The sequence below is a fragment of the Pleurodeles waltl genome, chromosome 3_2 (genome assembly GCF_031143425.1).
Source record: "Pleurodeles waltl isolate 20211129_DDA chromosome 3_2, aPleWal1.hap1.20221129, whole genome shotgun sequence".
Taxonomy (NCBI): domain Eukaryota; kingdom Metazoa; phylum Chordata; class Amphibia; order Caudata; family Salamandridae; genus Pleurodeles; species Pleurodeles waltl.
This window is the reverse complement of record NC_090441.1, coordinates 167,829,577-167,845,011: the sequence shown is the minus strand read 5'-3', so window position 1 is coordinate 167,845,011 and position 15,435 is coordinate 167,829,577. Positions and strand designations below refer to the sequence as shown.

The 15,435-nt window shown below is 43.3% G+C and overlaps 1 protein-coding gene across 11 annotated transcripts in view; it reads left to right on the top strand.

Annotated features, from left to right (window-relative positions):
- Nucleotides 1–15,435, top strand: part of TNS1 (tensin 1) — a 1,530,885-nt gene that overhangs the window by 1,500,829 nt on the left and 14,621 nt on the right. For all 11 annotated transcript variants that reach the window (XM_069227070.1, XM_069227066.1, XM_069227068.1 and 8 more), the window contains 5 exons: nt 1,006–1,137; nt 7,607–7,699; nt 8,934–9,011; nt 13,618–13,689; nt 14,923–15,091. In XM_069227070.1, coding sequence (XP_069083171.1) covers nt 1,006–1,137; nt 7,607–7,699; nt 8,934–9,011; nt 13,618–13,689; nt 14,923–15,091 — 544 coding nt within the window. The remainder of the gene's footprint in view (nt 1–1,005; nt 1,138–7,606; nt 7,700–8,933; nt 9,012–13,617; nt 13,690–14,922; nt 15,092–15,435) is intronic.

Below are 15,435 nucleotides of genomic sequence, written 5' to 3'. Positions count from 1 at the left end.
GAGTCAGGTCATTACTCTGAGTAATTGTACGAGCACCAGTCTCATGCTTTCCATTTTGTCTGTGTTGCTGGTAAGTTCCACATATGTTCTTGGAAGGGAATGTGACTGCGCATCGTGGTTGGTTTTCTGTTCGTTGTAGTCTTTGGTGTTTCCTTGCCAGTTTATGGTGTGTCTGGGCTGTTGCATAGTAGCGCACATCAATAGATGATGCTTTTAGTACACAACTGTATCAGATGCCAGCTATTAGGCCCTCATTGAGACTCTGGCAGAGGGAGAGAGGCTGCTGCCTCTTTCTGCCAAGGTCCCACCATTTGCCCATCAATGACAAGAGAATTTCAAGTTGGTGGTGGATGCATGGATAGCCCCACCAAACCCCTGCCATATCAACCCTGAGTGGTGTATTTTGTTACCCTATCTGACATGGCCTGGTCAAGAGGCAAGTGAGGGCCACACCAGCTCATAGCTGGAGGTAGATCCACATCTCCTCCTTCTTTATGCTCTGAAAATCCTTGGGGAGGCCTTCAGAAGTCCCACATGTAAAGTAGGCTGAGTACTCCCTAAGGATTCCATCACCCTCGAGGAGTAGGAAGAGGCTCCCACCACCTCTACTCAGTGATGTGCACTGGAAATCCCATGAAAAATGCTCCTAGCATGCGGTCATCCCATGGCTACAGAGGAATTCAGTGGATTCACCAGGGCGCCCGGGCATCTGAAGGCACAATTACTGCCTGATAGAACAGCGCACGAGCATGGCAGTGCATGCACCAGCAGGGCAATGCCCACCACAGGTCCACATCCTCCCACCATCACCCAAACAGCCCAATAATTCCAGGTGGGAACGACAATAGACTTTGTGATTAATACTGTGAAACTGTTTATCCACCATCAATCTCTCTGCTAACATGTTTATTCACTCAGATATGTTGCTGGGGGAACAGGGAGCAGCAATGTTTCTTTTGTTGCTTTTTGCATCAGTAATAAAGTGTCTTTTTTTTCTTTTCCCAGCTATCACACTACTGAAGGACAGGGAGCCCGGTGCGTTCATTATCCGAGACAGTCATTCGTTCCGTGGGGCCTATGGCTTAGCCATGAAGGTAGCCACCCCACCACCCACCATCACGCAACAGAGCAAAAAAGGTATGTCACACGCGGTCTGCCGGGCTGTGGTTGCACCAACCAATACATTGGAAGAACTGTTACAGGAAAATCCTGTGCTGTAGTGTATCTGGCGCAAAAGATGATTTTAATGGACATGGAACCTCGAAGTAAGCAAGTGAGAGTGAAAACTAGTTTAAAGTTCGAGCAGTTCAACGCAGTTGTGAATGATTGTTGCCATTAACAAGGCAACGGTCTGTGCGACAGCACACAAAGGGGGTCATTCTAACTTTGGAGGAGGTGTTAATCCGTCCCAAAAGTGACGGAAAAGTGACGGATTTACCACCAGCCGTATTACGAGTCCATTATATCCGATGGAACTCGTAATACGGCTGGTGGTATATCCGTCACTTTACCGTCACTTTTGGGACAGATTAACACTCCTCCAAAGTTAGAATAACCCCCAAAGTGTTTTTTTTTTTATTTTATTTATTTTTTCTTTTTTTGTCTTGACCCAGACTACATATGCACTGGAGCAATTTTACTCCAACATTTTTGGATTGCACCAATTTCATTGCTTGACTGTTGCACAAATGTTTTCAGCAATACGTGTTCAAACTTTCATTTGAAGGAACATTGGTCCAAATGTATCAAAGGATTTTGCATTCGCAAACGGTGCGAATCGCAAAATTCCACCATATGCGAATGCAAAATCGTCTTTCATGATTTATTAAAGGAATTTGTCGTGCAATTTTTAGGAATCGCAAAAATAGCGATTCCTTAAAATTGCGACTCCATTTAGGGAATCGCAAATTGCGATTCTCTAAATAGGAAATCACAAATAGGGAATTACTATTTGCGAGTTCCAAAGCACGTGTATCGTGCATTTCCTAAATGCGAATTGGGCATTTAGGAAATGCAATTACCACAAACTCAAGTTTGCTGGTAAGCTTGTGCAATTAAAAAAAATGCATTACTAATGCATTTTTTTAAATTACATGTAGCACACACATGCCCCCTGGGCATGTGTGCACTTTACATGTCCGCAAATATTTTTTTGGGGTGCATCAAAGGGGGCCTTAGGCCCCCAGCACCCTGGGGTTTGCATTACCTAATTTGCACATTCCTAACAGGAATTCGCAAATTAGGTAATGCAAAACCATTCGCCTCTATGGGCCTGCAGGCCCATGGGGATGAATGGAGTCCCATTCCCTAATTGCGATTCGGTAATATCGATTGCGACTTTTCATAAATCACTATTACGAAATCACAATTTTCATACATCCCATTTTGCATTTCTTGAATAGCGATTTCTTAAAAATCGCTATTTAAGAAATGCAAACTGGGAGCTTGATACATCTGGCCCATTGGAACTAACTGACTTCTGTGAAAATTAAAAAAATATTGGTGTGAAAATTGCACGGGTGCAGTATATGTGTTGTGGCTGGTCTATAATGTTTTAAATCTCTTCTGCTCGATAGACTTTGACATACGTCTAACTCAGTAGGTTTTACAAGTGCAGGTCTGTGTTGAGATACGTTTACTCACCTTGCACTGAGTGCAGTGAACCAAACTGTATTTCAAAGCAGTTTACCTAACGCTGCTTAGCGTGTAACTTTATGAACTCTAGTGTTAACATATTTCTAACACTTTGGACACAGAGTCCAGACAATGTAAGTCATTTCTGTTGCATAAATATTCCTGTTCTCATAGGTCCCATGCTGCTTTGCACTCTGCAAATAGTTCCTCTTGAAACTTTTTTCTTAAGTCTTTCATAGCACTGCCTAATGGATTTAATTCTTGCTGTAAGGGCATTCATTTGTAGCAAAAAGAATTGTAATAAAAACATTTTATGGTGCACTATCCTGCCCACCTCTGTGGGAGTGATGGCTTTCCAGAAATGACCTTATTACTAAACAGCCGCACCCAGAGCCTCAGCTTGCATTTGGTTGTAATGTTTGAGAAAAACAGTCTAATGAATATTCCTTTTCACCAAATCTATATAGAGCTGTTTAAAACAAAAAATGCATCATTCAGTCAAAGTAATTTATTTTCCTAGCGCATTAGTTGCATACTTTCAAAGATTCTACATGTCCAGTTCTGAGTATACAACTGAGCAAAATAGTCCTAAGTTAAGGGAGGGTTTCTACAAGTTCCGAAGAGGAAGGCGAGGGAGTGTGGTCGAGGTTTGGAATAGGAAGAGTGACGGGGCGAAGCTGGAAGTTCCAAAGAGGACTGGGGAGTGAATGTGGCTAGAGGTTCGCACGACGAAGGTGAGGGAGTGTTTCTGGAGGTTGAGAAGATGAATGATGAGGGAGTGTGGCTTGCGGTCCAGAAGAAGAATGGAGAGAGATTGTGGCAGGAGGTTCAGAAGAGGAATGTGAGGGAATGTGGCTATGGATTCAAAAGAGGAATGTCAGGGAAGGTGGCTAGAGCTTCAGAAGATGAATGTGAGGGAGTGTAGCTAGAGGTTCAGAAGAGAAATGTGAGGGAATGTAGCTAGAGCATCAGAAGATGAATGTGAGGGAGTGTAGCTAGAGGTTCGGAAGAGAAATGTGAGGGAATGTGGCTAGAGCCCCCTTTAATGAAGGGAGCAACTGAGAGTGTTTAAAGTTATACATTTAAGCAAAGAGCGTCAGGATTTTTTTTTAACAAAAAAAACATCCTGTTGTTCCTTAAGCAAAAAGCGTAACATCACTGTTTTTTCTTAAGAGTGTGTCACCCTTTACTTAGAGGTGCAGCTTCCACCAACATGTCAGGGCGCTCTCTTCACCATCCCTAAATCACCCGGGAGGCGTGTAGGGAACCAGCCTAGCACAATAGTAGATTCATGGGCACAGGCCCTAACACCTCGGCGTTGTCGTGATGACGTTAGACGTTCCCATCAGCATAAACAAACCTGTCACGCCCCCTTTCTGATGCTGTTATGGAAGCTGAGAAGCCGATCACAGAAAACAGTCGCATTTGTAAATTTGGTGAGTTTCAAGGCTGGTCTCGGAGGCAAATGTGCAGTCTGAGAGTTTTTTTTGCTATTTGCAAGGGAAACCTTTCTGAAAAAAAATAATTATAGATTAATTTTGATCTGATTTAATTTACAGTGAAACTTTCCACTCTGCAAATTAATCCCTATGACTGCCTTGTATCTGCATGAGTAAAGACAGATCGAAAACCCTCTGGAGACAGAGATTGAAAACGGTGTCTGGCTTTTGATTCCCATCCATGCGCTCACCCATCCCCCAAAATTAAAGCTAGAGCATTAACCATTGATGCAAAATAGGTGAGAGAAAGAAGCTGCTCTTCAAGTGTGCGAATTGCACATTGTGAAACCAGAAACACTGTTCTCAATCCCGGCTTCCCCGCTTGACCAAATTGTGTGATCTCAGGCAGTTATTTAATTTTGCCATGCCTCCTTTTTCTTCATTATCACATATGAGAGCATATTCAAATACACAAGTTTAGGATACATGCTTTAAAAAAAATCATGTCTTTGTTACACAATGTTGCTTCATCTATATTAACAACTAATGCAACATTTTGGCTCAGCATGACAATTGACCTGCCTCTTGGTTCACTACTGGCATCGTCATTTGTGAGGTTGAAGGACATGAATAAATGTTTAAAAAACTATCACTTTTAATAAGTGTCTGTCAATGTACTGATGTAATCTAAATTACAAAGGTGAAACGCTTCCCACTGTTAAAGAAATACACTTGCTTGAACTTTCAGGAGACTTTATCATGTTTTTACATGATGTTTGTTGCATGATTTACATGCCAAACAGTTTCGTGGCTGTGCACAGGCCCGTAGAGCCAAGCCATGCCATTGGCTCATCTCTGCCTCAGCATCCTCTTTTAGTTTGTTGACTTATCCACCTCTGCGTAATAGTACGAAGCAGTCAGTGGTCTCATTCAGTATTTGCAGCATACAAGGCTAGTTGTGTCAAAGATGGAGTGGAACCTGGATAACCTTCAGGAATCTAATACATAGAGAAAGTGTGCTGAAAAGTCAATGCCTTGCCACCATTTTTGGAAAGTGTTCTTAGGGACAGTGAACCACAAACAGTCCCAGGGGGAGTGTAGGGCCATGGAAGTATTGTAATATTTCCTTAGGGTCTCTTCAGAATCTCTGGATTTTATACCAATTTGTGCTGAAATGTTACTATAAAATGTGCTATTTGGAGACATATGTAACCATTTTGTAGGTTTTTGTAGGGAGGTAGAACACCCTCCTCCCTAGCCCTCCAAGAGGAAGTTAGGTATGTGTGCTTTCCCCCCTTCTCTGTTACACTTCACCAGCCACCACTGGAAGTGTGGCTAGAAGCTGAGAAGAGGAATTGTGAGGGAGTGTGGCTAGACGTTCAGATGTGGCCTATGCAGGATTGTGGCTAGAGGCTGAGAAGAGGAATGGTGAGGGAGTGTGGCTAGACGTTCACACGAGGGCTATGCAGGAGTGTGGCTAGAGGCTGAGAAGAGGAATGGTGAGGGAGTGTGGCTAGAAGTTCACACGAGGTCTATGCAGGAGGGTGGCTAGAGGCTTAGAAGAGGAATGGTGAGGGAGTGTGGCTAGAAGTTCAGGAGAGGGCTATGCAGGAGTGTGGCTTGAGGCTGAGAAGAGGAATGGTGAGGGAGTGTGGCTAGAAGTTCACAGGAGGGCTATGCAGGATTGTGGCTAGAGGTTGAGAAGAGGAATGGTGAGGGAGTGTGGCTAGAAGTTCAGACGAGGGCTATGCAGGAGGGTGGCTAGAGGCTGAGAAGAGGAATGGTGAGGGAGTGCAGCTAGAAGTTCAGGCGAGGGCTATGCAGGAGGGTGGCTAGAGGCTGAGAAGAGGAATGGTGAGGGAGTTTGTCTAGAAGTTCACATGAGGGCTATGTAGGAGTGTGGCTAGGGGCTGAGAAGAGGAATGGTGAGGGAATGTGGCTAGACGTTCAGACGAGGGCTATGCAGGAGGGTGGCTAGAGGCTGAGAAGAGGAATGGTGTGGCTAGAGGTTCCTGTGAGGGCTATGCAGGAGGGTGGCTAGAGGCTGAGAAGAGGAATGGTGAGGGAGTTTAGCTAGAAGTTCACACGAGGGCTATGCAGGAGTGTGGCTAGAGGCTGAGAAGAGGAATGGTGAGGGAGTGTGGCTAGACGTTCAGACGAGGGATATGCAGGAGGGTGGCTAGAGGCTGAGAAGAGGAATGGTGTGGATAGAAGTTCATGCGAGGGCTATGCAGGAGTGTGGCTAGAGGCTGAGAAGAGGACTGGTGAGGGAGTGTGGCTAGACGTTCAGGCGAGGGCAATGCAGGAGTGTGGCTAGAGGCTGAGAAGAGGAATGGTGAGGGTGCGTGGCTAGAAGTTCAGATGAGGGCTATGCAGGAGTGTTGCTACAGGTTCAGAAGAGGAATGTGAGGGAGCATAAATATGTGTGCAGAAAGTTAATGGGGAGGGAGTTTAGCTAACGTTTCTCAAGAGGAAAAATGAGGGAGGGTGGCTAGAGGTTCAGAAGGGCAACGATGAAGGAGTTCGGCTAGAGTTTCTCAAGAGGAAGAGCGTGGCCACGTGGCTGTGAGTTCTGAAGAGTCAGCCAAGGGTTCTTCCACAACCATTTTTATTGTCTACCTATATCTACCTAGACAACCACCCAGAACGGAGCCTCAGCTTTCAGCACTAGAACAGCGGTTTCTACTTACTCCAGCAACTGGAACCCAACGCTACATGCACATTTCTGTGGCTGATCCTGGTGTTTCTTTTCCATAGTGGAATTAGTCTGCCAAGAAGGAGGAGCCTTTGGTGGACTAGTGAGGGACAAAAGGTTTTCCAACCAGATGGGTTCATCCTCACAAACTTCATCTTTGCACACTACCAGTAGGGAATGTTTGGTAATGGGGGAGAGGGGAGATGAGGGGTTCTATGCTGCTGCATCCCACATTTGTCAAGCGGGGCAGCGTGAGGTCCTCGCCTCCTGTGTACGGTCAGGAGGATTTTGATGGGCGGTCAAAGGGGGTTCACTGTTCTGGGCTGCTTTACTTTTCCTCTGTCAGTAAAACACCTCTTTAAGGTCTCTGAATATCCCTTCCCATCTATGTCCCCTCAGTTTCAGGCTGAGTTCTTTGTGCCTTCTAGAAGAAGTGTCAGGATACCCGTGCTCCAAGAGGAGATGGCGCTGTCACGATGCACCATTGCTTGTGACTGCCTCCCATCTGAGTAAGAGCTCCAGTTTATTATCATGTAAGAAGAATGATTCCCCAGTATTGTGTATGGAAGTGGTCAGGAGGGTGATAGAAGTGCTTGTGGAATGCAGGGCTATAATGCAAGAGCTCAGTTAAAATGATGGAATAGAATGAATGATAGCAATTAACAATGGTTCTGAATTATTAAAGCGTTTGAGATCATCTGGCTGATGCCCTTGAACTTGAGATGTGAATACCACTTGACATGACTTGCCCTGTTCCTGTTTGAGTTCTTTAGGGAGTAATCCAGAGTCTCTAGTTGTTGCTTTGTATTTTAACCCCTGCTATCCCACATCATCCTAGGAGAGCCAACCAACGAGCTGGTGCGGCACTTCCTGATCGAGACGAGTTCCAGGGGAGTAAAGCTGAAAGGATGCCCCAATGAACCTTACTTTGGTAAGTGAGCTAATATTGTTCAAAATGTACGTCAGGCAATACAACCGAATACACTCAAAAGGAAGCCTCGTGAAGTAGTCCCTTTGTAATGACCGTAGGTTTGCACTTCACAGTGCAGAAGGCACAGTCATTCCACGTCACTATGGCAACAACACAAAGTCAGGTGTCTACAGCAGTCTGTGCCTCTCTTGATTATGTTGTTGTTTGCTTTCTTGCTTCTTATTTCCGATCATCTGTAAAGCGCTCTGATACGCTCACAGGTCATGTTGGCACTACATAAAACTTTATCAATAAATGAATAACGTATGTGCGTAAACTTTAGCAGGGCAAAATTGCATACACCTTACCCCCTGCCAGGATGGGCAAAAACTCAGAGTTATGATTGGGTACAATAGTTATCTCTCAGGTAGTAGGTAGGAGGGCATCAAGCAGATGTTCACTCCACTCACTAGGTATTTCCATCTAGGTTTCCGCAGACTATCAGGTGGTAAAGTTTCCGGTGCTGGCTGTGTGTGAAAGGGCGGTTTGGGGGAGACAATCTAGTCCGGTTCTCCTCTCCATGGGCACCGCAAAGAAAAAATCTGAATAGAAATATTAAAAATAATAATTTACAGTATTGTCCAAAATCTAGAGCTCATACTTGTGAGTTAATAAATGTACCACTTTGCACATATATGTAAGGTATATACACTACATATACACTACTAATAATTAGCACATATATGTAAGGCATAAACACTACCACTTAGCACACACAAGGAATAAGCGCTATTGCTTAGCGCATATATGAAAGTCATATGCACTACCACTTAGCACATATATGTAAGGTATACGAACTTCCACTTAGCACATGTATGAAAAGAATATTCACTTCCACTTAGCACATATATGTAAGTTATCAACACTACCACGTAGCACATACGTGCAAAGTATCAACTCTGCCACTTAGCATACATATGAGCGATGGCTGCATATTGTTCTTCAATTATTTGTTTTTTATATTTTACAATAATTCTGTCATGCAAAAATGTTTAGCTCATCTTTTCCTAGGTCGGCGGTAATGGCTGAACAGCACCAGTGTGTTTCTGCCATCACCGCTGAGCTCCGAATGAGCATGAAGGGGTGCGCCTTGAATACTCTGCTCCTCCACACTTTACAAACACAAGCAGGTGCACTTGCAGCTCTTCTGTCGAGTCCACTAAGTGATATTTGTGTCTCTTCCTGTTCCTTTCAGGGTGTCTTTCTGCCCTGGTGTACCAGCACTCCATCACGCCGCTAGCGCTGCCCTGCAAGCTTGTGGTCCCAAGTCGAGGTATGAAGGAGGGAGAATGCGGGGGAATGGGGGCCTGTGGAGGGTTTGCAGTGGAGGGAGGTGCTGTCAATATTTAATTCATGAAATCATGGTCAAATTATACCAGGGCTCTTCTGCTATCAGGTAAGATGTTCAGCCAAAGAAGCTTATGCATACCAGGTGTCTACGTGGGAAGTCCCCTGAAATCCTCTCATCGCCTCAGACGTGAACATTTTAGTCTCCATTCAGTATGGTTAATTCGCTGAGAATTGTGCGGATGCATAATATGCATAAGTGTGCAGCTAAATTCCTCTAAATGTGCAGCCACTGCAGAGTAATTGGTTCTCAAAGCAGTGTTGTGCATTATATTAAAAGAAGCAAAGACCTGATGGGGTTAGAAATGGTGGAGTCAGAATCCTGAGCATGTAAGCAGGACCCTTAAATGGACATTCTGATGATTGATAGCATACTAAGCATAAAACCTCATCCATACATTGTCCTACAGGGGACAAGTCTGGGGTGCGTATCTTTGATAAGGGAGATGGTGCTATGGTGCCCATTTTTTAGGGTGGAGCGCACAAGCACTCCATCCCTGTTGTAATCTCTGTTTGGGCTTTTAACCACACCCATGTCACGCCTGTCTCTTTCATTGGCTCGTGGGCTTGTCTTTTAAAATCCGCTTGATTTCATTAGTGAAAGGTATGTATACGTCATGCCTTTTCCGGTGTTTAGCCATCCTTGAGGGCACCGGCCAACTACTGAAAACATACAAGACTCCATGTTTTCAGCCTGGTTTCTGCGGTATCTTTTTATTTTCCACGCATCGCGCCTTGTTTTACATAGCGCAATGACGCTCTGTTGTTTGGTTTTCAATTTCAGCGCAATCGCGCTGGATTTTACATAGTGCAATCGTGCTAGTTTTTTTCCTTTCAATTTATGTGGCAAGAAAAGTCCGGTTAGGAGTTTACAACGCTAATAGCTCTAACTCAAGCAAACGCGAGATCCGTTGCATTGCAAATGCTTGTCATATAGTACATTGTATGCCTCTTTGCACTATTGGGTGTCTCACAGCACGTGGGATGATTTATTATCCCAGTGGAGGTTTACGTTATTGTGGGACCTGTCCACAGCCTTCCAGTGGATCCTGGGACTCTGTTCCCCTAACAATAGTCTTAAAATTCGAACTAGCCTTTTCAGCAGTTAATTCCATGCCAGTCACAAATAGGTGCTCATTCTGAAGAACTTTCAGTTTTGCCCTTGTTATCTTGCAGTTCACTACCAACCTGGGCTGTCTGTTTGGTGTATCTGTTATGTGAATCATGGTCTTCAAATCCAGGGAGAGTGATCGTTTGTAGCATGAATCTTCTCTGGATTCACAGGCTGTGCATTATTCTGCCATCTAGTGGTAGTTCACAACAAAATCTTTACTTTCTAAGCATGCTCAGTTGAGAGTGTATAGTGAAAGCAGACCGATCTAGAAATGGCCTCCTCCCTTCAGTCCATAGACCATTTGTTGCAAGTAGAAACGTTTTAGTCTTCTAAATTTTACAGACCACTGTATGTAGCTATAACATTAATGAAAACTCAATCTAATTAATATACTTCCCTATATCAATACCTTTAGGAAATCCATAGAAGTAAATATCAGAACACAAAAAATCGAATCTAATTCTGAAGAGATTTAAAAGCAGAAGTTACCAATTACTTAACATCGTTGCATTTACAAAGCGTGCCAGGATATGATACATTCGTCCTTGGATAAACTTAAAAGGGCAAAGAATAAGTGAAGTTGATTTATGTGCAGGTCTAATGCTCTGTGTTAAGGCTCGAGTGATAAGTCATGTTTGGATTGTAACTCCTGGATCTATCTTTTCATCAACTCTAATTACGTTATTAAAAGTATTTTGGCTGTTAGAATGTTTCAATGACGTTTCATTGCCAAGTCTTTGAGTTCTCCTTTTGTTCTAAAGCGTATGCATTTCTTTGCCTAGAAGCTACCAGTAATGTAATGCAATACGAATCTAATATATTGTGCGTACAATGCTGCCACCTACTGGTGAGGCTCAAAATAGCACCTTGCTTTTCTTAAAAGAAAAAGTTATAAAGAACGTCGTCTGCACTTGGATGGTATATTTTACCTTTGTATCTGCCATCCACCTTTGATACACGTGCTCTTCTGTGAGGAAGTGGAACAGAAACAACTGGTTTTCTGAACAAGGAGAGTTTTTTCAGTTACAGGGTTTCTCAATGGAGAAGTTGTGCTGACCTGTTTAGATATTTGTTGTGTGTCTTTGTCTCGCCGGACTCTTGTATTTTCCCGAAAAATCTTATATAATATACACACATAGAGTGGCTTTTGATCAGTGTGCGTTATTTTTTGTTCTGTAGAAGTGCCATTCACCTTTAGTCTCCACATACCACAGCAGCATGTAGCAATGCGTCACCCACAATACCAACTATTTATTTTGACTGCACTACGTTATAATGTTGATGTGATAATGTGCTTAAGTCACATCGTAGATGCCATCCATTTCAGTGCTTTGTTAGGTGGCGAGTTATTCTTGGATCCTTCATAAATGCCAATAAAATGCATGGCACAACTGAAAAGCTTAAAAAAGAAATAACGTAGTAAAACAGTTTCATGTAAAATGTTCATTTGCAAGCACTTTTAGGTGAAATTTTAAATATAAAAAATATATATATGTATATGTATATACTGTTTTCTTACTTTTGTTGGGAATAAATATACGGATTTTTTTGCATGTTTTCCACAGACTTCATTGTGATTCTATGTGGTATTTAAACCTATAGTCCTTATATCTAAGAGACCCTTGTTGCATTACTCCGTGGCAGGATGGCGTTCCATGGGCGGAGCGTGGGTGTTCCCATGCATCCACCAATGGATTATGGCGTATTCCAGATTTAACATTAGTGGTAGACCTGGGAATGCATCAAAATGCTACGCCTCCCCAGATGAGGCATATATGGAAAAATATCTTAATTTATCCTCGTTTTTTCCTCTTGCATTATGTGCTGCATTCTGCAGCACACATAGAAAAAGGAAAATGCCTCTCAGGATTGTTCTTCTTCAGGAAGGTATCCCTTACTGCACAAAAACAATCCTGCCTACAACCCAGGCCCCCTTGCACTGTGATTCAAGGGTGTCTGCGTTGACATTAGGCAGCCAAAAGTGTGTCAGCACTAGGGAAGGACAGGAATGCACCGCATAATGGTAAAACAGCGCATTCCTGCAGTTTCACTTTCACAGCATAGCATGGTAGCTTGCTGCATTGCGCTGCTTGAATGAATGATAAATCTTGCCACAGTTCTTAAGAAAAAAAGTAACTTATCTAAATTCACGCAGTTAGGTCAAATGATATAGTCGAGAGTTGAATCAAGATCACCTAGTTCCAAAGTTTTCAATTGAGGCCCTCATTTAGAACTTGGACCATGATGGTAATATCATTTCTGTAATTCATTTCTATTTTATTTAAGGAATGATGTGGATTAACTTTGAATAATACTGATCATCATTTCTGCGTCTCCACCTGTTATGTATTCTATCAGCATTAACCTGGTAATCTTTATGCTGTAGTTTCATGGTAGTTACAGGCCATCTGTAAGTGTTGTGCAGTAAGATAATTGCAAAGTAGCACAATTACAAGGCATTTTTATATTTCTAATTCAAAGCTTATCCACCACACTACGGGGCATATTTAAGAAAAGTGGCACTGCACACAGTGCAACGGCACTTTTCTTGCGCCTTTTAGCACCCCCCTAACGCCGCCTTATTTTAAATACTAGATAGGTAGTTAGAGGACTAGTGTCAGAATTTATGACACTTTTAACACCTGCTGTGAGAAGGCGTTAAAAGTGCCGGAAATGTTTTTTTGGAAAGAAATCTGGTAGATTTGTTTGTACCATGTTTTTGTCCCCCCCTAATGGGGGAACGTCCCCTTTGCCTACATTCTATCTGGTACAAGCATAATGTAGCACAAAGGGTTGCAAAGTGACGCAATGCATGCATTGCGCCACTTTGTGAATATGGTGCAGCGTTTTTGGCCTTCTAATGCCACATTAGCTCAAAAAAATGACGCTAATGTAGTGTTAGAATGGTGCTAGGGGCTGTTAAATATGCTCCAATCATATTTCTTGTCCCTCTAATCCATGGAGTGATAGGTGGGTACAGTGGCATTGGTGGGTGGTTGGAGTTTACATATGTACGATTCAGCAGTATCTGAATAGCACAAACCTAGCTCAGAAGCAGTGGAGCGCTAAACGTTGGCGAGGTCCAGGTAGCAATACAGTTCTTTACAGGAAACATACAACAATTAATTGCAGTGTGATGGGAAGCAGTGTCCCTTTAGGAGATGAGGAAACAGTTTATTCCTGAATTGACCTGGCAAACATCCATGCTCAAAATAGTTTGGGCAGAGACTCGAGTGCATAGGGACTATTCTGGTATCATTTCTTCTAAACATTTGTTCTGTAAACAGAGCGTGTAAGTTTATCCGGTACCTAAACTGTATCTAATGTGATTTTGTAATATCTATGCTGGATGCGCCGCATGCTTGATGACACTGACATCCTCCTCTGTCTCCCCTTTTACTCCATCTTTTTCTCAAAGATCCAATGGACGAGAAGAAAGAAGTCGCAGTACCGGCCAACCCCTCCACGGATCTTCTGAAGCAGGGCGCAGGTAGGTCTTCTGCAGACACCTGCCGTGTCCATCTAAGGTTGTATTATAGCCCTAAAGCAATGCTACAAAAAACAAAAGTGTGTCAGTGCCATTATGCATGTAGCAACAACACTGCTGACATTTTGCAAGCTGTGAGAGCCAAGCAACACACAGAAACAGATCAAGAAGCGTGTCTTAAATATAGTGCTGGTTCAGTGGGAGCCATAGATGACAACCTCTTCAGGAGCAGCAGGGATGAATATGTGTCGGTTCAGTGGGAGCAAGACAAGGTGCTGCTTCAGGAGGAATAGCTCCCAACATGATTCCGTTTAAGGGTGAAGCGGGTAGGACATGACCAGTTGTCTATCTGCCGTGCATGTGGTGTTAATTAAAGGGTAGCAAGGCAGGGAAAGCCATTGAGTAGGGAAAGCAGGGTTAGACGTGGGGCCAACTAAGGAGGAGCAGAGCAAGAAAAGATAACAAATAAGGCGACGTCAGGCGGAATTGGATGTTTTTTAAGAAATATGACAAGTCAAGCCAGCGAGTCAGAGGAAATAGAGCTACGTGTGGTGCTACTTAAGGTGCAGGAGGCAAGCGAAAGAGTGTTGGAATGCAGGACTAGACATGGTGCTAGTTACAAAGGAGCGAGACATGAACAAACTGAGGGTGTAAATACAATAGTGGCGTCACAGGCTCTAAATAGCAACACATTGACACAAATAAGTACAAGATGTATGGTTTGTAAACTTTCAGGAGTTTTTCTTTCCTTCTACATGATATGCACAGAGGCTACGAAGCTTAAAAAATACAAATGTTTGGCTAATAGTGCCACTAAAAGTGAGAGTACAACAGATTAAATGGTAAAAAGGGAGACATCCTCTGGCGTCAATCATGCTGCAGTTTTGTATCCTGCAAAATGTGGGGTGTAAATAATACATATATGTATCTCAAACATAAAGGACTGGTGTGTTTCTTTAAGAGGCATATTTTGGAGACATGAATGCAGAGAAAAATCCTTGTTATTGTCTAGTTTTGTGCAGTTTTTCAAACCAGCAGCTTAATGTTCCAAAACATCACAATTAGTAACAATTTACAATGCACACTGTGGATTCCGAAGGATGAACAAAGGACACATCACACAATGAGGTGATAAGGTCATTGTTCCAGGAACCTTGGTGAATTTTGTAACTGGGCATCATGTTCTGTTTGCTTCCTTAATCCTTAGTAGACATGTTTCTGTCTGTCTCCTTGTAGCCTGCAACGTGCTGTTCATCAACTCAGTGGATATGGAGTCTCTGACTGGCCCACAGGCTATTTCCAAAACTGTCAGCGAGACGCTGACAGCAGATCCAGCACCAACAGCGACCATCGTCCACTTCAAAGTCTCCGGCCAAGGAATTACTTTGACAGACAACCAGAGAAAGTAAGGGGCACACAAGCATATTGTGAAAGCACAGAGGTTGCAAACATGGTGGTGGTTACTTCTGCAAGATGGCATGTGTATAATAAACACGGGGTGTCTGGGCCACAGTAGGTCTTGGAAAGATAAAGGTTAAGGAACTCATAGTGTATTGGTAGCCTGCTTAGTGTTATAGTTAAATGTAATATCCCAATCCAAACTTCCTATGCCTTTCCCTCCTTGAAGAACATACCATCACCCAGGAGGAGTACTGGCTTCCCATTCATCACACCCATTTTCTACAGGCTGGTGTTAATTTCTATACCCCTCCCAGTATAGGCCACACCAGTGTAGCCAATGAGTCTGTC